The sequence below is a fragment of the Manihot esculenta genome, chromosome 11 (assembly GCF_001659605.2).
Source record: "Manihot esculenta cultivar AM560-2 chromosome 11, M.esculenta_v8, whole genome shotgun sequence".
NCBI classification, from domain to species: domain Eukaryota; kingdom Viridiplantae; phylum Streptophyta; class Magnoliopsida; order Malpighiales; family Euphorbiaceae; genus Manihot; species Manihot esculenta.
The window spans coordinates 29,657,360-29,680,822 of record NC_035171.2 but is presented as its reverse complement, the minus strand read 5'-3'; the positions used below and the strand labels follow the sequence as shown (position 1 = coordinate 29,680,822).

At 31.2% G+C, this 23,463-nt stretch overlaps 2 protein-coding genes across 4 annotated transcripts; both read right to left on the bottom strand.

Moving 5' to 3' along the window:
- Positions 1-64: 64 nt before the first annotated feature.
- Positions 65-5,197, bottom strand: LOC110626909 (ubiquitin-conjugating enzyme E2 7). 3 transcript variants are annotated; one of them, XM_021773094.2, is made up of 6 exons: positions 5,023-5,197; positions 4,807-4,909; positions 3,964-4,061; positions 3,776-3,876; positions 1,342-1,419; positions 65-576 (listed from the first exon to the last, which is right to left on the bottom strand). In XM_021773094.2, exons 1-6 carry the CDS (start codon positions 5,063-5,065, stop codon positions 511-513), a joined length of 489 nt encoding a protein of 162 aa, XP_021628786.1. In that variant the 5' UTR covers positions 5,066-5,197; the 3' UTR covers positions 65-510. The 3 variants fall into 3 exon arrangements, with proteins under 3 accessions (XP_021628786.1, XP_021628784.1, XP_021628787.1); XM_021773092.1 differs by having other exon boundaries at positions 65-554; XM_021773095.2 differs by lacking the exon at positions 65-576 and having other exon boundaries at positions 1,342-2,368.
- Positions 5,198-18,182: 12,985 nt separating this feature from the next.
- Positions 18,183-19,210, bottom strand: LOC110625514 (osmotin-like protein). Its single transcript, XM_021771133.2, has one exon. It carries the CDS (start codon positions 19,149-19,151, stop codon positions 18,387-18,389), a length of 765 nt encoding a protein of 254 aa, XP_021626825.1. The 5' UTR covers positions 19,152-19,210; the 3' UTR covers positions 18,183-18,386.
- Positions 19,211-23,463: the final 4,253 nt, after the last annotated feature.

Sequence of the window (23,463 nt, the reverse complement as noted above, 5' to 3'; positions counted from 1 at the left end):
GGGCGCACATTGCAGTTTACATGAGAAACTCACAACAGAAATGACAACATTAACATGGTGGAAATGTGAAAAAGATGACACACTTAAAGGAAACCCCTCAACAGCCAAAATCTCTTTTACCAACCAATACATTACCAAGACTCCACATTGTAACCCAAGTTGACCACAAACAAATTTTGAAATGACAATCACCTACATGAAAAAATGAAATAAGGACCAACAAAAACACTTTTAAGATGAACACTAACCAAACTGTCTTAAAGTACAGAACTGTTCTTGAGTTATAACAATGACCATTCAAAGGAAAAAGGTAAATGAAGAGGTAGGAGTGAGGATTTCCAATTGTGTTCGACAAGGATAAATTACCAGGTGATTGAATCCCCCTCCCCCTTCCCCCCTTCCCCACAAAACCCCACCATAATAAATTAAGACATTTCCTCGGTACACAAGAACGGCAAAGAAACATCTGTAGAGGATCATAACATTTCCTGTGATTTTCTCACGCAGCGGCTAACTTTTTTCTTGAATTCGTCTCTCCTCTCTCTCCATTCCTTCTGCACAAGAGATGCCATGCAACTGTGAGTTAAAACAAATTCAGGTGAACAAAGCTTCTCTTTCTTTTTAAATCACCAAGCTGACTTTCCTCTCATGATAACAAATAACAAAAAAAAAAAAAAAAAAATCCAATGCAGGCATCAGTCCATTGCTTGGAAAGAGTAAGCAGTTCAGTAACTTGATAAGAAGCAACAATTCATAAACAGAATCACACAATTGGAATAAATATCTATATATAATATTTCCTATGTGGTCATCTTAGCCGCTTCTGACGAGAACAATAATACCAGCACACTTTATCCTGCTAGCATCAAGCAGGCTTAAGATTGCATTACTACCATGGATTAGTGGAATTGAACCTACAATCCAATCCACAGAATGAGCAATCTTGGTTCCAGCAATATCTCATATCAATTGACAAACACAATGCACCGTGAAACAAGCCCCAAGCAAAAGTAAAGTGGCAAACACAATTTGCAACAGAAGATGAGATAAAATTTTCTCCAGAATAGTTCCCAGAGTATAACTTTTCAGAATAGGTTGCACAAAAAATTTCAGAAACTGACATCCAATTGTCAACTAGAAGCAACAACAATATCCGAACTCTGTTCAACAAAAAATTTATATTATATAAAGAAATTTTGTGTATGACCCACCAACAGCCTCTAACATAATTAGCATTGTTTACATGCAATTAAAAAACTATATATGTATATATTAAGAATTCCACTGAAAAGTAAGTTTCCAAAATACAAGACAGAGACAAGAAAACCAATTATCACTTACTGCAGCTTCAACATTTGCTGGAGATTCATCATTAGGACTGGAGAGCATTGATATGATACTTAACACAATACTTTCAACCTGCCCAGAAACGGAAAGAACTCATCATACCTAACAAATACAATCATAGATGCAAAGATAACCATTTGGGATGGGGTGGGGTGGGGATCTAAAATGAGTATATATGCAAGGACACTGGTTGTAATTACACTGACAATGAAAAAATGGAAATTATTTTGTTCAATATAAAAAAAAGGACAGGAGAAAACGGGAGGTCATCAATACATCTCATTCCACATCCATACATACTAATTAAATCCTTCTAACTGTACATAATTCACATGTAATTATCATACCTCCATAGAACTTTGATACCTAATGGATTTCTTCGCATAAATTGTTGGTGATGACCAATTGATGTAATTTTAACAATTTAAAAAGAAAGTGATGAATAAACAAAATTTGAAAGCAGAAAATTAAAAGAATCAACATTCCAGGTGAAGGTTGTTTTGGAGTTTGAAAGCAGGCAGGTGATAGTGAAATCTATCTAGCTTCATGCCATTTGCCTTCTACAGATACTTCGCATCATAAATGAGGTCAACGATCAACATACACTACATTCAGGGGTCTTTTTATGGATTCAGCTTAAAATGCATACAAGCAAATAACCATAAATATGTACAAGTCTACAAGAGCAAAGAGTTCTGGAACCATAGAATTATTCTGAGGGAACCACGTCTTGCATATGACATCCAAACTTATTTAAAAAGCTCCTTTTACAAGCTGCTTTCATTCATTAAGAATCTTAGTTTTTCAAGCAAATAAAAATAAAGGGGAGACATTTTTCCCTTCCTTCAATTGGATTATAAACAGTATCCTACATATTATTTTGAACTTCTAGTCTTCCTTCTCTTGGGTTATGAACTGTATCTTACATATTGTCTTGGACTTTATTCTTTCTTTTAGCTTAGAATCAGTCAGCACTCCATTCAAATCCATCAGCTTGTTTTGACCACCCTGTGTCCCCTTGCTGATACAAATCCATGTAATTGTAAACAACTGCCTATTAACATGAACAAATGCTAGATCATCAAATTCAGATGGGCTAAATGAATTGACTCCTTTCTCATTGATTCAACCCAAATCCAACTTGACTATTTTAAACACCAAATTTAACCATTTCTACCTTATTTTCTTGTGGAATGATCTGGCTAAAGCATCCCTCAAGATCATTAATAATAAAATTAAGAGTAACATAAGACTTTTTTTGTTGTTCCTAATCACAAAACAGACTTGGATCCTTCTTCTTTTACCTAGTTTCGGCCTTTTTTCCTTCAGTCTTTATTTGAACATTGCTAGCCAAAAGTGAACAAGGTAAATTTTTATCTCAATGTCTTTCCCATCAGATCAGATATCATTTTTATTTATTTATTTTCATCGAAACACCCCCCCCCCCACCCCCCCAAAAAAAAAAGGTACTCTTGTCGAGGGGCAGCAACAAGTTTAGTTTCCTCCTCCTCTTTATACTGTGTTACTGCCACTTTATTGTTCTATCATATCTCATTCCAGATATTATGTAGTGCCATTTTATTATTTTGACTTTACCAATAGTGTTAGTGGATCGTGTGATGTTGTGCTTTACCACATTCTATCATAGGAAATATTAAAGAACAACAATTTCAATTAATTCCAACAATGAAACCATTACAATTCGAACTTGGAAGAGTTTTATACAAGTAATGTCTCTCAATTTGTTCAACAAAATTTGTTTCGAATTTTAATTATATACACAACATTTAACTTCACATGTAGATTGCATGGAACAGAAGAATATCATGTAAGAACATTTTGATAAAATTTTCAGAACTAAGACCAAAAATATTTTAACTTCATTTGACACTGTAATAGTTGCCTAAAAACTTCCTTTAAACACTTCCCTCAACAAATTAAACAGAATGAGGAAAGATGGTTAGAGAATTGAACATGTAATTGTTTCAAGTTCAAACCTAACATTTTTTATGCCATATCATTAGTTGAAACCCTTAATATAATTCTCTGTTCTCTGTAACTTAATTCCCTGTATTTTATTATCATAGTCTAATTGGATTACATAATAATATAATTATTGAAGTTTCATGCTTGGATTATACATCTATATATGCAATTTTAAATTTACTTTGAGAATAGAAAAGCTATGACTGAACTCAATTGGTTTAAGAATTTGTACCAAATTACGCAATAAAATTCAATTCCGGATTAACAACCTAAGGATTTCAATTCCTGTTTTGAATCTCTATTTGGCAACTATGCTTCAAACTTGGCCAAAATACTAGCATTGAATCTGTAAATTTCAGAATGAAAGTTTCAAATTTGCCTTCAGAACTCCATAAATAAAAATGCATAAAGGAGACAATAATAGTAAGCAATTATGACATACTGTATGGACAGGCATCCAGCGTTCACTTGCAAGCTCATAGCCATTTGGATCATCACCTGGGGGATGAAGAATTGATATGCAAACCCGTCCATCAGAATAAACTGCAAAGCAAGAACCAAAATAAATCAAGACCGATACAATATGTAGAACAAAGACGCCAATTTACAATAAGTTTAACATCAGCCAACCATTAGGATGCCATATCTCTGAGGTAAACTTCACTGTTGGAGGGCTATTTGGATAATTGAATGGAAAGCTCATAATGGCATTAAAAAATCCCCCTTCACTGCCATCAAAAGATTGTAAGAAAAAACATAATGAGGAAATGATCATTGTTCCATGATTCTACACCAGACCAGATAACTGCTCTAGTTAATCACCCAGAAGTCAGAATAGTGAAAAGGTAATTAGTGATACTGATAATAGAAAGAATCACACAGATGCAGCTTTTCCAAATCCAACAAGGCACTGAAAATGAAATACTAGAACCGACTAATCACAAAGCAATTAAACAGCCAATGCTTCCATGAAGACACTCTAGAAACCAAACAAATAAGGACCATTTATAAATATTCAAAACCCAACAGCCAAAAAGAAAAAAAGAGAAGCTCTTGTGAGAACAAGGTTCACAAGTTAAAACCAACAGATAGGAATAGGAAAAACAAGCTTTCACCAGCTCCCAACTCGAATCAATCATCCTACTTGAAAGCTGAGACAAAACTGATATTAGTTCTGGTTAAGGCAATCATTCTCAAACTCATCAAATAATTTATGTTCATACAGTTCTCAAAAAAAGCCACAACAACCAAATATTATGATAATATCAACTCAATGATCAGCCTAAAACCCTAAAACAAGCACATATCGAATTAAGATCACTCACTTTCAACAAAATTAATCAAATTTCCAAACAACTATAAAGAGCAACAAATTTTACCCCTCCCCCAATACTATCTAATCAAACATAATCACCAAAAAAGAAAGTAAAGAAAATAACTTCAAGCTATCAAGTTGCATAAAACAACACATACTAAAGCGTATCAGGCGGTCCAATAATGGTAACGCTCCATTCAAAAATATTATTCTCATCGACCAATCCCGCCGAGAATCCATCCACCGGATTCTTACAAAGATCTGCACCCACCGACATCCCGGTCAATTAAATCAAACGCCGATCCAAAATCCCTCAAGAAAATGAAACAAAACAGAATCAAAAACAGAAAAAGGCAACTAATCGCCACCCCTACCTTTAAGCTGTTTTTGAAGGAGCAAGCTGGCTTGAGATGCCATATTAGAAGAGCTTTAAACAGAGAGAGAACGTTCTAGTGAGAGAAACTACCGACCGGGGAAATTAAAAAGACGACAATTCGTGGGCATTTATAGAAAGATTAAATCTTGCCACATGGACTCATACTTTAAATCACATATAGGTATTTACTTATCAATATTTATATATGCATCATCCACTTTAATTTTTGAAATATACTTTTTTTATTAATTTTTTATTATATATTTTAAATATATTAATTTTTATTAAACATTCAAAATATTTTAATTTTTTTTAATTAAATAAAATTAAATAGAGTTATAATAATTAATTTATATATAATTATAATTTTAAAAAATAAATAAATAATAATTTTAAAATAATATAGAATAATCTCGAACCGAGCTATGCTGGAGCGAACCTGCTAAGCTTTCCCATGCACAAAATTTCTTGATGATGATAAGATCCAACGAGTTTATTATTTAATGTTTATGTTACTATGAAATTTATTAATTAATTTTTTTATTATAAAAAATATATTAAAATATTTTTTTAAAATTTTCTATTAATTTCATTATTAGAGATTAAATAAAAATTTAAAATGCATTTAATTATTTCAGTTATTCACTTAATGATAATCTTAGGAAAAAAAATTTTTAGTGTGAAAGACTATAACATTAACTTAAAAATCTAATGACATAAATTAATTAATAAATTTTAAAATATTTTAATATATTTTTAAAAATAAATAAATTAACAATATATTTATTTATATTACAGAAATTAAATAATAATTTTCTTTGTGAAATTTATAAATTAAAAAAAATTATTAAAGAGTTTTGAGCTAGTTTGGATTTTGTTATTTACGTTTATGTAATATTGAATTAATTTGAGTTTGATTGAAAGAAACAATTTATTTGTGAAAAAATATTTTTTAAAAATAAACTATTTTCTGCCATTTGTTATGATATTAATCCAGTATTAAAAGATTTTAAATTTCAACTCTTTAAAAAATTTGAAATAAGTTGTGGGTGAATTATTATTTAATTCCTATAATTTAGTGAAATTATATTATTTTAAAATATTAATTATTTAAACCGTCTTTTTCTATTATAAAACTAAAATATCGTTTATTTAAAGAAAATAATTTATATTATAACAGAATAATTTATTTTTTATTATTTAATTTTAGTTTAAAAATAAAATTTATTAATAAATTTATATATATTTTTTAATAAGGATTTCAAAAAAAAAAATTTTTTAAATGATTTATTTTTTTATTTGATTAGAAAAATATTTTTCGTTAATTAAATTTTTTGAGTGTTTTATAACATTAAAAAATATAAAAAAAAATATTTTTAAAAAATATAAAATAAATAAAGTCTAAATAATTATTATATTTTAAAATTATGAAAATAATTACAGATAAGAACATTTTAAACATTTCATACATTAATAAAATTATAGTCATGTAGCTTTGTAGGCTGCAATTATCCAGCTTATTCTGTAAAAATATTTTTTTCTTTGTAAATTTTTAAATTTAGTCAAATGATAAAATACATTTATTGTAATATAAAAAATTTATAAAGAATTTCATTTTTTATTAATTCTAAAAAAAAATAATAATGTTAAATTTACGATTTGCACATCCAATATTTGGCAGAATTGTAAGTTCCGAAATCCCTGATCAACCCATAGACATTTGCTATAATTCCGTGGGCCGTTCCCACGCAGAAAATTATACTCTCTTTGGGTCTTTCCATCAAATCCAAATCTGTAACTGATCGCAAAATCTAAAGGGTTGATATCAGCAGCACAGCATAGAGGCAGGTCATAGAATCTTACCTTAACAAGGCAACTGTCAAAGCCGAAGTTTCTTACGTGTCAAACTCCAACTGGACCCATGGATCATGTTTTGAATACTGAAGTCGCACACAATCAAAAGCCATTCCACGTGCCTCCGACACCGGGGGACACAAACAAATGACTTACGAGCTATCTACGATCTACAGCACATCATAAATCTCGTGTACATTATCTCGTTATTTTTCCACTTTAATATATTTATTTTAATTTTAATTTTAAATTATTTATATTATACAATAAAATAATAAATAAAAATAACAAATCCATTTATAACATTCAATCTCGTACAATAAAAAAATTTTCCAATCAAACTAATTTTTTTAAACCAATATTGCATTTTAGTATAGCCAACGAGTTAAAAATAAAATAACAATCAAATCTTTACATGCAATAAAAAAAATTAAATCAAATCATAAATATAAAGTATGAATTGCCAAAACTTAGATGAACTCTTAAATACAGAAGGTCAATATTACCGTCACATGCAATGAAGATCGCCGCTGACAGTTACCAAATAAAAAAATATCAGTCACAATAATTTCAGTATTTATATTTGGAAAGCCCAAGAAACCAAACTTAGTTTCGATACAAAAAATTCATTAATTTCCATTTCACTGATATCAAGTGAACGATTCAATCAAAATCAAAATCACTTTTCAAAACCAACCTCAATATAAACAAAATACACACAAACAAACAATTAAGAAAACTATATAAATTTGGGGCACACCTTACCCAAAGGCAAAAAGGCCCGATGCCGACAACAGTAAAGCAAAATAGTTTCCACCTTAAGTTTTTCTTTTTTCTATATAGTCCTAATTTGATGTCTAATTCAATAAGTATGTTGTTCATTATTTCTAAAGGATTAGAATCTTTGTTTGTTTGTTTTTTGCCAAAGTAAAGTTAACTATTAGAAAGGCTAGAGTTCCAATATATAACATGGTATATATACAAACCCCACAATAAGGCACGATGTTCCAAAAGAAGTCTATATTATTCTAACCCAGAATCCAAAAGACCTAAAAACCCAATATAAAACCTCTAAGGCTATACCCAATTATGATATAAAAGAAGGGTCTAAAAACTAGAGGATCACTATCTATCTCCTACAACTATATGAAAACTCCATCTCTCATAGTCACCCTTCACCTACAATAGTCTAGTAGCCTCCATCTCATCATAGCAACATCTTGAGCAACCGAGGCAAGGTGTCAAGTAACTGAGGCATGAAAAGCACCAAAATAGAGCTCTATACAACAATCCAAAACCTAAATGATGAGTAGATCTAAATACAAAATATAGCAAGGACAAACATCATGGTGAGCCAGCCTAGACAGAGGATATGGCACAACTTATTAGTGATCAAATCAAACTATATAAAGCATTAGTCGTTGTTAATGTCCTAGAGATAGATGAAATCATCCATAATCCGAGAAAAAGATTATTCCTCCATTTATGGCTCTACAAACCCTTGTAAACAATAACCAAACCTTCATCTATTGCCTCTTTTAAATTTGGCCTACATGCAATCACTAGTTGATGGTCTCGTCAAAGAAGGAAGCCCACCAACAACAAAGAAGTAAGCAACACAATTACAAAAAAAAATATCCACGAGAAACAACTCTCATATTAGGCCTCACAATCTTAGTTTTAGTATAATGACTTTAACAATCCGAAAATCGGACAACTACCGACACTAGAATTCAGATCAACTTAAAATCACCATAACCTATAATAAGCCTATTATATATCTGTTATATCTAATATAATCCCAAGATAATCTTAAAAATATAATATATAACCATAACATGAATCAAACTTGATATGTGCATACATACACAACTATAAATATAAATATACCTCAAAACCCTCATCAAGTGTTCCAGTATAATCATCATTACATACTATAGTTTCGTTCAAATATAACATGAAACTTAAAACTTTTACCAATTAAGATCATCGACAAGGATCATAAGAGAATTTTCAGACACAATACAATACTAAACCATGATAATATTATATGTCCACAACTAAACTATTATACAAAGAACTATAACTAAGGAATATGCTGAACTTTCAACCTATTTTTGATTTTACAGACCTGAGATTAGGGGAAAAGGATAAGCTACTATAGCTTAGTAAATATATATATGGCATAAAATAATTTAATAAAACATATGCTTACATATATACGTCATAATACAAATAAATCACAATAAGATGCATTTATTACCAGTAACCCTCCATAAAATCTAATAGTGCCCAGTCCACAACGGGTATTACTCAGAACTTTCTTTTAACATAATATATCCATAGTGTTAGAGGCGTAGAATGGGTCTCAACCTGAATTTTCATATCCGTCATATATAAATATATTGTATCATAATAGAAGGGCTAGTGAGTTATCCAATATTTATCCACAATAATAATTAAATATGCAATGCATTATATTCGTAAACCTAATACAACACACACTATTCAATATGCATGTCATTCATGATGCATGAGTATGCTTAAAATATAATATTCTAATATTTATCCACAATAATAATTAAATATGCAATGCATTATATTCGTAAACCTAATGCAGCACAACATATTCAATATACATAGCATTCATGATGATATGAGTATGCTCAAAATATAATATTCGATTAAATATGTGTTTAATTTAGTTCTACTCATCTCTTGCAGACATAAGTCCCACTATATAGCAGTTACCTCACAGCTAGACTTTATGGTCTACTAAATCCGATTCTATATAGATGTATTTTAATGAGACACTAAACATAATTTTTACGACTCTTAAGACTACCCTTAAAGAATTCATAAAAGCATAACAGAAAACATACTAGAAATGACTGAACGAATGATTTTTTGCGGTAGATTTAATGGCCTAAAGTCCCCTACAGATACGAAAGTCCCATCTTTCAAAAGCACTTATGGCAGTCAAAGATGGTTGCCTTAAGTGTAGGTTCGATAGCTGAAAGGACCTTCGACTACCAAACCTGGATTTTGGCTTCATGCCCAAGTCTGATTATGCTTTCTGTAAAGAGCTCCAAAAAACTTAACTAACTGTGCGAGAGAGAGAGAAAAAAGCTTTTGAATTCTTATTTCAGAAAGAAAATGACGTTACAGACTGGGTCTAGAAGCATCCTGCTTCCTTATGTATTCAGATAATTACACGTGCACTTCTCGTGCCAATTACAGCCCTATTACAATGGAAAGAATATAAAGGAAACGACACAGTTTCAAACATATAATCTAAAAACAATGCAGTTTCAACACCCCCTCCTCAAGTTGAAGCTGGTAGAGGCAGTAAATTCAACTTGCCAGTAAGACTGTCATGGCGAGATGCAGGCAGTGCTTTCGTAAAGATGTCTGCCAATTGTTCTTGAGTGGGGAGATGACTAGGAAGAATGAAGCCTTGTTGGAGTTGGTCCCGGACGATATGGCAATCTATTTCAATATGCTTCGTGCGCTCATGAAATACCGGGTTAGCTGCAATGTGCATTGCTGCCTTGCTGTCACAATGCAGTGGAATGGGCAGCTGGATGGCAACCTGCAAGTCTTGCAAAACATAGCTAATCCAAAGCAACTCACAGACAGTGTTAGCCATTGCACGATATTCAGCCTCAGCTGAAGACTTAGAAACAGTGGTTTGTTTCTTAGTCTTCCAAGATATGAGACAAGGACCCAAGTATATGCAATATCCGGATAGAGACTTCCTTGAATAAGTACAGGCAGCCCAATCAGAGTCACAATAGGCATTCAAGCATAAATCATTGCTCACAGGGTAATGAAGCCCTTGATAAAGGGTGCCCTTGAGATAACGAAACACATGTAAAGCAGCCTCCCAATGAGGCTTTCGTGGCATGCTCATAAATTGACTTAAGTGCTGCACGGCATAGCATATATCAGGCCTTGTAAGGTTAATATAAAGAAGCCTCCCAAGGAGCCTTCGGTACATGTCAGGCTCATCAAGAATTTCTCCTGAATCAGGAGTTAAATGTAATCCTTGAGGTAGAGGACAGGAGACTGGTTTACAGTAAAACATTCCAACATCCTTTAACACATCTGAAATGTATTTAGTTTGGCTGAGAATAGTTGCTTGAGAAGATCTAGCAATCTCCAGCCCCAAAAAATATTTCATAGGTCCCAAGTCTTTGATAGTGAACTTTGAGTCTAATGCAAGCTTGCACTTGTTTATAGCATCGATAGAGTTTCCAGTTAAAATGACATCATCAACATACACAAGTAGAATCAGAATCAAACTGCCAGTGTGTTGTGTAAAGAGGCAGTGGTCATGAGGAGATTGAACAAAGCCTAAATTTTTTTGAAAATTAGTAAATTCAATGTTCCATTGCCTGGAGGCTTGTTTAAGCCCATATAAGGACCTTTTAAGCAAGCAAACTTCCCCTGGTTGGGCTTTGTGATAGCCCTGAGGTGGTGTCATGTACACCTCTTCATTTAGATACCCATGAAGGAAGGCATTGTTAATGTCCAACTGAAATATTGGCCACTGTTTAGAGGTGGCCATAACGATGAGAATTCTCACAGTGGTAAGCTTTGCTACAGGTGAAAACCTGTCTTTATAGTCCAGCCCTTCTATTTGATTGTAGCCTTTGGCTACCAATCGGGCTTTATACCTTTCTACGTCACCATTGGGTTTAAATTTAACTTTGTAAACCCATTTGCATCCTATTGCCTTCTTATTCTTAGGCAAAGTGGTGAGTATCCAAGTATTATTGGTTTCCAAGGCCTGAAGCTCTTGCTTCATGGCCTCAACCCAATGAGCATCTTTGGATGCTTGAGAATATGTGCAAGGTTCATAAACCTTATTGACATTGCAAATATAAGACTTATGTGATGGATGAAAGGACATAGAAGATGTGTACAAAGAATTTACATAATCCTGCATCCAAACAGGAGTCTGTCTATGTCTTTGAGTCCTTCTAACAGAGGGACTTTTCTGAGAGTCATCATTGGTATGACCAGATCTATAAGGAATGGGATTTGGGATTGCATTTTCAAGGCTCTAGCAGTGTCAAGTATGTGTCTGTGTTTCCTTTCCACCACTCCATTCTGCTGGGGAGTGTATGGACAAGATTTCTGGTGTATAATCCCCTTACTAGCAAGAAGAGAGTTATAAGCATGGCTTAAAAATTCCCTTCCATTATCAGTTCTAATGGTCTTAATGGTAGTGTTGAATTGATTCTCTACCATATGAATAAAGTGTTCAATGAGACCAAAAGTTTGGCCTTTTAAGTGCATCATAAAGGTCCATACGGCCCTACTGTAGTCATCAACAATGGTGAGGAATAATCTAGCTCCAGTGATTGAGCTGGTCTTATAAGGTCCCCATATGTCAATATGGATCAATTCAAAAGGCCTTGAAGCTAGAGTATGACTTCTAGGAAAGGGTAATCTAGCTTGCTTAGCAAGAGGGCAGGTGGGGCAGCAAGTCATAGCATTATCACTGATGTTTATGCCCTTGATATGTTTGAGTTTGTTAACAGATGCATGCCCTAGTCTATCATGTATGTCATTCATGCTCACAGTATAATTGTGTATCCTTGCACATTGCACAAAGTTTCTTTTATTCGAATCAGATATAGGAATCATGGCATTTACAATGTTGTGAAGATTAGCATCTAAGTTCATGATTTGAATTAGGCAATGTCTAATCTCAGTTTGACAGAAACTCATCTTATTCAGTCTGAATAGATCTCTTTGTTTCTTTCCTATGGCCACCACCTTCTTATTCAGAGGGTCCTGTATAATACAATAATGATGGCATATCACAATACAATATCCAAGACTATTCATCAATTGACTAATGGATATCAGATTGTATTGAAAATGAGGAATATACAGAACATTATTCAGAAGTAATTTTCCAAAAAGGTTTAGTCTTCCAGATTGGGTAACCTGTGTTGTGTTCCCATCTGGAAAGCAAACAGATATGTGCTTGTGTAGTGTTTGTGAAGTGATAAACAAACTGCTGTTTGAGCACATGTGATTAGTGGCTCCAGTGTCTAGGATCCAGCTATCATCAGTGTCCAATTGTGCATAACAAGTTTTATGGAGTTTAGGATTACCTGCAAAGTCCATGAAGTGTGACTCAGGTTCAAGGCATGTTCCAGGAGCTAGGCTCCCTTTCCCTTTGACAAGTTGAGAAACTTCTTGCTTTAGGGAGGTCAACATGGATGTCAGTTCATTTATCTTACTTGATGTATCAGTATAGTCAAGAGGGCTGTCCTCTTCAGGCCTATTTTGTTCTACAGCAGCCATAATTTTGGTGTTTCCATATCCTTTTACACCTTGTGTCCCACTTTTGTTCTTTGACTTGAACCAATCAGGGTATCCAATCAGTCTAAAACACCCCTCCTTAGTGTGCCCATTCATATTACAGAAGGTACAATGTCCCTTCTTGTTGTCAGGCTTTCTTGGTCTGGCCTGACTTTGAGTGTAGGTTTTGTTCAGTAACACAAGGGATTCAGAGTTGTCACTCATGGCTCCCAAAATCTCCCTCTGAGACTCAAATTTCACCACCATTGAGTAGGCCTTATTCACTGTTGGTAAGGGATCCATTCCCAATACTTGGTCCCTTACAGACCCAAAAGACTCGTTTAGTCCCATCAGAAACTGCATGAGTCTGTTTCTGTTGGTTATTTCTGCTATAGCCCTAAAGGCTCCACATGTACAGGTAGGGAGGGTCTCCATACATCCTAACTCATCCCAAAGTCTCTTTAGCTTAGTAAAGTAGACAGCAACAGGGGCATTCTCTTGAGACATCAGAGAAATTTTTCTGTGTAATTCATATATCATAGGGCCATTACATTCTCCAAACCTTTCACATATTTCTAACCAGAGATCTCTGGCTGAAGCAGTGTATATAAAACCATCCACCAGTTCCTTGGAGATGGAGTTAAGGATCCAGGATGTGACCATGAAGTCACATCTCTTCCATTGTTCGTAACCCTCAGACTCTTTACTAGGTGCCAAAATTGTTCCTTCGACAAACCCTAGTTTCATCTTGGCACCCAGGGCGATTTTAATCGCTCTGGTCCATGATTTAAAGTTTGTCCCTATAAGAGGGGCTGAGACTAGACTCATACCTGGATGATCAGAAGCTTGGAGACTCAAAGGATCTCCCATTCCTTGGGTCACGCCTTGTGGTCTTTCCGGTGCACCCGTTGCCTTCTGTTCCTTGCTACTGTTCCCTCGCTCCGTCGCCATCAGATCTCTCAGAAAACCTCTAGATCTCACTCATACAACCATTGACGCGCCGTCGTGAGCCGAAACAAGGCTCTGATACCATGTGCGAGAGAGAGAGAAAAAAGCTTTTGAATTCTTATTTCAGAAAGAAAATGACGTTACAGACTGGGTCTAGAAGCATCCTGCTTCCTTATGTATTCAGACAATTACACGTGCACTTCTCGTGCCAATTACAGCCCTATTACAATGGAAAGAATATAAAGGAAACGACACAGTTTCAAACATATAATCTAAAAACGATGCAGTTTCAACACTAACAATTCATACAAGAGTTGGATACCATACATTATCAACTTAGAACACATAACACCACTCCAATTTAGCCTAAACTTCAACATGCATTTCTCAAAACCAAAAATCTTCTCATTCATCAACCCCAACTTCAAGAGAACTTGAAACATGCATGCATTTCAAACAAACAACCCCCAAGCAACATATAATCTCATATAGTAATCCAAAACAACCGAAAATTTGAAAACACAAACTTACCTCTTGAAGGGACAATACAAACAATAGATTTGAAAAGAGAAGAAAGAGAAGAATTTATGAAAAGAGCTCATGGTGCAAAACTTTAAGAGCCCAAGCCAAAACTTCAAAATAAGGTTTGATTTCTTTAAAAGATCAGTTGATTCAATATAAATTTGAAGGGGACAAAGAAAATTTTTGCTAGAGCTTACCTCTATCCAAAGTGAAGAGAAACTCTTCTCCATTTCGAGTTAGATGTTATTCACATATGTGTTGTAATAAGCATCTTCAAAGACCAAATCTCGAGATTCGATGGTCAAACTTAAAATTTATATATATATATATATATATATAATTCTTTTTTACAAATTTTATTTTACTCTTTTAAATTTTTGGTTTCGAGATTTTAGATATTAATAGAAATTTCATTGAAAAATTAGAAATTCAAACACCAAAATTTAACTGAATAATACAATAACAAGGATGAAGTAAATAATGAGTGCAGATGATAAAGGCATTGCCTAATGGGCCAACCAGTGGACCCAAATGATAAGTGCAGTTTGAAAATTCTCTTTGCCTTAAAAAAAAAATGAGTTATATGATATTTTCATCAACAAAAACTTAACATCTCATCTTAACTTATTGCGTAAGCGACAGATTCTGCCTCCAATCAAACTGATGGCAATTTTTAAAAGAAAAAAAATTAAGTAATAGGTAAAAAAATCTTCCAAATGAGAAAGCCTGCTGCCTATTTTTATAATATTATAAAATATATTTTATTTACAATTAACAACCTATATTAATTTTATGACTAATTAAATTCTAAATTTATATATTACTTTAAATGCTTATTTTTAATGAAATTATGATGTCATTTAATAAAATTTAGAATATAATCCATAAAATTTAAAATTTAATTAATAAATTTTTAAAATTTAAAGTCAAATATAACTTTAAAAAAACATTCAGGCTTTTTGGTAATTAAATCTGAGATTAAATTCTATAAATTTTTTATGCAAAAAGTAATTTTATAATTTTAAGAATATTAAATTTTATTATTAATTATATTTAAAAATTAAGTTTATGTTATTAGTTTTATCAATATCTCAGGAATAAATAAAGATTAATTTTGATCCTATCTTGATCAAAATAATATTTAATTATTTTTAAATTTATTTCATACGTTTACTTTTTTTATTATTTTCAAAAGAAGAATTTTATTGCATACAATAATTATAAAATATTTAAAATTAATTTAGAATTATATTTCACATGATTTAGTTTTAATAATATAAAATAATTAAATAGTTATAACTATTTCTCTTTCAACATATTTTTTAAATAGTTTTTTTAATTTTCAACACTATTTTTATAAATTGTGTATTTTTTTAAACTACAATAATAATTAGGTGAATTTGTGAAAAAAAAAACTTTGAAAAAGTTGAGTTAATTCGAAATTAAATTAAAATAAATTGATATTTCTAAATTATTTGTAAAACTTAATAATAATAAAAATATTAATTAAAAAATATTAATTTTAAAAGGATGGATAACATTTCTAAATTTAAGAAATTTAGAATTATATTTTAAAAATTAAAAATTTATCAATTAATTTTTAAAATTTTAAATTTTTATCAATTGTACGTGGTAAAATAACGTGTTAGATGATGTATAATTTTATTAATTTTTAATAATAAAAATAATAATAAAATATATTTAAAATAATATAAAAATTTTATTATTTCATTGATAATAAAATTAATATAGACTGTAATAGCAAACATACGTAAATGATAGAATTTTCTTTATATATATATATCAAATCTATTATTTGGGCTTAGCTTTAAAATCTCCCAAACCCAAAGAAAAAGTTTTGCATAAAAAATGCAATTGAGATCCATTGATTTTGCATCTTGTGTATGTTGATTTTTAATGAATTTTAAATTTATCTTTTTATTAATTTTTAATTGAATTGAAAATAATTAAATATAACTAAAAATCTCATTAATTTTCATAATAAAATTACTGGACCAAAATATTTATTTTTCTAATCAATGTAACGTTGAATTTTGTCACTTTTGATTAAAATTTAATTTTTTCATAAAAAATATTTTTCATATTTTTAGTGTTTAATTTATATTTTTTTATAAAAAATTAAGTTTAATATTTTTATTTTTTAAATTAAAATTATAAATAAAAAATAAATTATTTTATTAAAAATATTATTTTTTAAATATAAATTATTTTTTTAAAATAAATAGAGGTTAAAAATTAAATAAAATTAAAATTTTTTTATTCTCATCAATTAACGGGAGTATTGAGAAGGGAAGACGTGGGTTTAAATTAAAATTATAAATAAAAAATAAATTATTTTATTAAAAATATTATTTTTATAATTTTTTAAAATATTGGTTATTTTTTTGAAATAAATAGAGGTTACAAAATTAAATAAAATTTGAAATTTTCTATTCTCACCGATGAACTGGAGTATTGAGAAGAGAAGACGTGGGTTATTGAAATGGCGGGCTGAGGACAATAATAAAATTTTGAATTTTTTATTTTCACTAATAATAAATAATGAGTATAAATAACAAATAAGACACTTTAAAAAAAAAATAATAATACTATAATAATTTTGAAGAGAAATAGTTTTTCTTGAGTTCTTCTTTTACCGTTTTCATCGGTCTTTTTCTGTTCTCCCGTGGAGAGCCTCCTTTGCTTGGCTGTGAGCTCCCTCTCCTTCGCGGAGCCTCCTTTGCTTGGCTGTGAGCTCCCTCTCCTTCGCGGAATGGGGTTGTAGATATAGGTTTTGAGCTTATTTTTTTATGGCAGATGAGGTTTCAACGATGTTTTATCGGAGTAGACAAAAGCGATTCGACTTTTGGTTGAATTCCATCTGGGTAGACTTTAGATTGATTTTAGTTTAGTTTAATTTAATCAGATTGCGTTGTTGAGCTGAACCTTCCAAAATTGAGTTTTCTTTCTCTCATTGTCCTAGACTTTTGCTTTTATGAGCCTTCAAATGTAATCACATTTGCAGGCAGAAAAAAAAAATATTCGATTGATTTTCATGTTTGAAAACTATTTTATTAAAATTCAGGTCAAGCACAGCTAAAACTCGCCCCACCCATAATAAGTCTGACGGAATCATTAACCAGTGACCCAAGGTACCAAGCAGCTGGTGTCCCACTTCTTAGTAATTAGCAAGAGAGGCGTGAAAGGGAAAACAAAGGACATCGTCACGTGATACGCACACCGAGAAAGAAGGGACATTATCGCGAAAGCAGAGCTGTCGGTTTCACATTTTGACACATCGGTACTCCACGGTGCACTGCACAGATTCTCGTCAAGGACACTGTATTTTGTATTACCCCTCTTATTTCATATTGAAAATATTTTAAATTTTTCTTTGAAATTAACTAAATTAATTAATAAATTCTTTTTTCAAAATCTAGAGAAATTTAGGTGAGGGAGGGGATGTGGTATGTCAGATTAGTTATCAGCTTCAATTCTTTAAAAACAAGAAAATGATAAAAACAAACAAGAAGTGGTTATTTAAAAACTTAAACATGCAGTGATTAAATAGAATCCCAAACATTACATTAATTACCACATCAATCTCCTCCCTCTCTCAGACAAACACACACTTGTTCTTAACTCTCAAAACACTTCCATAGCAGACAAAAGCCACCAATAAAACCGTTAATTATTAACATTAAATACCAGGATGCTTTAGTGGCAGAATATAACTTTAAGCTCACGTGGCGACGAGCACTCATGCATAAGAGAAGGACTGTCATGGGCGTAAGTGAACGTGGCAGGACATGCGTGCTTGAAAAACTCTGAGAAACTCGACGCCCTACACGTCTGTGGGCTATTGTAATGGTTCCTGCAACACAGCTCGTCCGTCCCAAACGCCTCGCACCCACTCTTACACGCAACCACGCGACCATGACCCGCCGGGTACCTCAACTGCAGCTTCTCCGGGCACGTTGCTAGTAGATTCGCCCTGCATCCGACAACTGGACACACTCCTGTGCCTTCGTGTGGGGTTATTGTCATGGGGACGTTGAACCCATCAACGAGAGAGACACCGTAGGAGGAGAAGTCTTTGTGACCATGGTGGAGGCTGAACTGCGCGAGAGTAGCTGGGCTGGCGCCACCGAGACCATTGCACTCTAGTTGGTGGTTGCAATCCCCTGTTGCGCAGTAGAACTTGCCGTTGGCGTGTGTGCAGTCAGTGCGAGCCCAGATCCTTCCTGACCAGTGCTGATTAGGGGCTGGGAAGGAGCGGTGGGTGAGAGTGGGGAGGGGAAAGCCTCCTTTCTCGAGGACTGGGTGGCCGGAGTTGGGCTGGATAGCTGGGTAGACGGTGAAGGGACAGTTGTTGACTAGGGTTAAAATGAGACCTTGAACTCCATGTGGGGTAGCTTGGAACAGGATCAGTAGAGTAACAGTAATGGTAGAGAAGAACATAGGAGGCTTAGGAGCAGCCATCGGAGCTCTCTGGTTAAAGAAACAAGCTTGGGAAAACAAGGGACCTGGAGTTTGCTCTTATAGAGGAGTTGGTAGGAAGACCTCGCACACTTTTAAGGTGCCGTTTTTCATTTACCCTTTGACCGCGCAAATACTAAAATACCCTTCTGATCTTTTGCTCGGTCAAGGGTAATGCTTCTTTTAGTCTTTATCAGTTGCTGGTGATCCAGGAAAACAAAGATAGTGCCTCGATTTTGGTTCGATGGTTTTCAAGCTTTTGGAATGAGATGGAGACTGGACTTTTGGGTTGTTTTTCTATATATTTTGAATTTGCTTGGGTTGAGATAGTTTAGATTATTCTATTTGGGTCAAGACTTTGAATTGCTCCGGTTGTACTTTGCTATGTTCACTGAGCTATGTAATACAATTCTGCTGTTAAAAATAAAAATAAAAATAATTTTATTATTTTCAATATTTTAAAACAAAAATTTATATATTACATAATCAAAAGCAAGTAGCCAATAAGAATGTATTTCAAAGAAACTTAAACTTTATTTAATTTACATGATTTATTTTTTTTAAAATATATTTTTCAGAAAATTTATTTTTAAAAAATTTACTTTTCATAATATATGAGAAAAGTATATTTAATTTATAAAATAATTTTTCAAAAAATAAATTTATTTTTAAGTTTTAAAAGATAATAATAATATAATATGATTTAGAATTTAATAAATTAAAAGATAAATTTATAAATTTTACTTCACTTAATTAAGAAAGTAAAACTTATTAATAATAATTTAAATAAATTAATTTGAAGTACATTAAAATTATTATATTAGAATATAAAATTTTATTTTAAAAAATTATTTATTTAAATATAGAGACAAATAAATATTTATCTTTTTTACTACTATATTTTAAATGTAATTGGTGATAAATTTATATAAACACTAATTTAATTTTTAGAAATAAATATTATATATAAATAAATTTATTGAAATAAAATTTTACCTTTTATATAATTTTATAAACTATATTATTTGTCCTTAAAATTATTTTTTAAAATAAATTAAATTTATTTTAATAAAAAATAATTTTTACACGTACTAGAAAATCATATTACTCCAAATTACTTACCTTTAATAAAAATAAAAAAAAAAAAAAAAAGGCCTTAGGCTATATGCCCATAGAAAAATTAGGAGTGAAGAGTCATTTTACGAAGAAGAGGGAGCGGCAATATGCCAAAGGAAGCATACACAGATTACACGTAGAGGACCCTTGCCTTTTTCTTTTGGGTCATTTTCTTCTCCATAATTTGTTCATGTAATTATTGAAATGTCAGACTAGGTGGATGCCAACCAACTCGGATTTGGGTCCTTTATGCGGACTTTGCCCCTTTTTTTTTTTTTTTTAAAAAAAAAAAATTGTCTATGAATAGGATTTTGCTTTTAGTTTTATGCATAATCTGTATGCTTGTTCCGGTTTGATTTCGATGGGTCTGATCAGTTACGGTCTGAATTGGGCTTTTTATATTTAATTAAAACAAATACAAAGTGATAAAAACATTGTTTTTCATGCATTATGTATAAGAAGGGATATGTTTATAATAATTTTTTATTTTAAATACACATATTTTTTTATAATTAATTATTATAAAATAAATTTTCATATAAAAAATGCGTTTTTTAAACCTCATTAATTATTAACTAAAAATAATAAAGCTCTTAAAATAAATAATGTCAAGAATTTATGTTAGAAGCAAATTTTTACATATATTTGGATATACATGTATCATTAATAAATAAATAATAAATTGCTAAAATTATAATAAATTTTATTTTTAAAATTATTTAGTAATTGAGTGTATATAAATTTAATATGAATAATTTTTTAACAATTTAATTTATTTTTGTACTTAAAATTACTATTTTAAAAGAAATTGTTGCGGTGTGTTTATTATTTGCGGGTTCTGAACTTCTGATATGAAATGGCAATTTATGAGGAAAATGGCATGTGATGTCTGATCTCTTACAGAGACACTTCTGCACGTGACTACAGTCACAGAGACACATACAGAAGATCACGTTTAGATTTTAGACAGAGAGTGGCGACAAAAACATCGGCGAATAGGATAAGCGTAAACACATTGTACGAGGAATTTGTCGAATTGTAATGTACCTGCTCCATTTTCCTTAATCCCATGCCAGACTGCCGAAATCGAAGCTATTTAGGCAATTACTTGCTTTTTCTGCTCTCTCTTTTTTAATTGCTTTTTCTTTTTTTCATGTAAAAGGAAAACATCTTCCATCTTTATCTTTTTCCCCATCGGTGTAAAGAAGATAAACATCTTTTTAAAGTGATTTTTCAAAAATTTAAAAAATATATTTTTTTAAAAGACAAACACGGTTTTACTTTGATGACTACGTTCCCTTCTTTATGTTTTAAATATTGAAAAAATAACACAGAATTTGATATCAATTAATACGTAATTGAAAATTTTATTATAAACGTTTTAATTACTGAATTTGCTAAAATAATTGTTAAACATAATTTTTAAAAAGAATTATTGTTAATTAAATGAGAGTGATTTGAAATTTAATTGATTGTTTGAAAAGTAAATATAATATTTAAAAAATTAAACAGTAAAATTTGCAAAGGGAAAGATAATGTTTAAAAACTAAAGATAATGCTAAGATTTTGGTCTTTGTTTCCCTCCTCTGTGGTGGTTGTGTTGCGATGATTGATGATGGGTTCAGTAGGTTGCGATGCATGTGTTAATTTCGTCATGCGTTTTTGCTGTAAAAATCTGGTGGCAGTACTGTTGCGTGGTCCGAGACCTCATGTTTTCGGTGCCTTGCCTGAGTTGATTTGGACTAGTTAGGTTTAGTTTTGAATTGAATTTTTATAGATTGAACTTTATGTTATATAATGTTAAGTCTGGTCAATTTTTAATTTTCCTAGTATGTTTTTATTTTGATAAAATATATATATATATTATTTTTATATTGTCTATATTATATTAAATAAGAATCAACCGTTTGCTTAAAACTGTTTACTTAGAACTATTTATTTATATTGGATTATATCAAAAAATTATGGTAATTTCGAATTACATATAATACGTATCATAAAATTATTAAATAATTTGAGTTAACTATTCTAAATAAATGAAAAATGAATTCAAAAGTTATTTGAAATAATTTGAACCAGACTATTTCAGATCATTTACGACTTGATTGTTTTTCAAGAAGTTAATAAAAGAAGTATAAAATTTTTGGAAGCGTAAAAATAAGTCTTATTTAATTAGCCATATTTACTAATTTTTCAAAAACTCTTTAATTTTACATACTTTATAACGCAGGAAGCAACTTACCTTCCTTTACCTAATTAGGTAGAGTTTTTTAATAAAATTTAATTTTTCGTTCCATATTGTTCAAACTCTTGTTTTATTTTATTTTTATGAAAAAATAACTATTTAATTTTTCAAAGCTAATGAAACTCATTAGATAATTTTATTATTTTTAAAAATATATTAAATTATTCTCCGCATTATAATTAATTGACTAAACGGTCTCTCATCTATTTTAAATATTATTGAGATATAAAATGTAATATTACCTTTTATAAATTCCCAATTTATCTAAAACTCCTACGTTAAAAAACTATAACGTCTCTAGAACGGAATTATGGTGGCTGCAAAAGAGAAAACCCATCTCATCTCCCATTCCTTTTGCCTCGAGTTAATTTCTAGATGGATGCATTACTTTGGAGCAGTCTTCTGTCATAAGTTCGGTGTTTTTACTGAATTTATGTTTTCCTTATTGAAGTGATTTGTGAAGCTTTTTGTTCTGTTTATTTTCCCGTTCCTTTTGCTTCTGGTTTTTGCTTGAGCTAAAACCTGAAAAATTATTCTGATTTGGTCAAATCATGGGCTTTTTACAAAATTCGGGCCTATTTTTATTTCCGAATTTGAGGTTGAGAAAATTTTATTTGCGATTTTGGGGTTTGACTGCCACGTGGCAGCCGAAAAGAACGTCTGGCGCCTCTTTAACAGGCGCCAAAGCCTGGCGTCACTTTAAGTGGCGCCAGGCTCATTTTTTTTTTTTAAATGTCTGGCGCCACTTAAAGTGGCGTCAGACAATTGTTTTTTTTTAAATTATTTTTATTATTATTTTTAATTATTAATATATTATAATAAAATATTTATATTATATTAATTTTTTTATTTATATTATATTTTTATAATAATAAATATTTTTTATAATTTTAATATATTAATATTTAAAAAATTTTATTATTAATATTTAAATAAAAAATTATTGAAATTATA

What these genes read in the sequence shown, in the direction of transcription:
- LOC110626909 (XM_021773092.1), bottom strand. Translation starts at nt 5,065, where the DNA reads ATGGCATCTCAAGCCAGCTTGCTCCTTCAAAAACAGCTTAAAG. An exon ending in CCTTCAAAAACAGCTTAAAG is followed by an intron (nt 4,910 to 5,022) that starts GTAGGGGTGGCG and finishes CGGTGGGTGCAG; the next exon opens with ATCTTTGTAAGAATCCGGTG. An exon ending in GCTGGATGCCTGTCCATACA is followed by an intron (nt 1,420 to 3,775) that starts GTATGTCATAAT and finishes GTTTCTGGGCAG; the next exon opens with GTTGAAAGTATTGTGTTAAG.
- LOC110625514 (XM_021771133.2), bottom strand. Translation starts at nt 19,151, where the DNA reads ATGGCTGCTCCTAAGCCTCCTATGTTCTTCTCTACCATTACTGTTACT.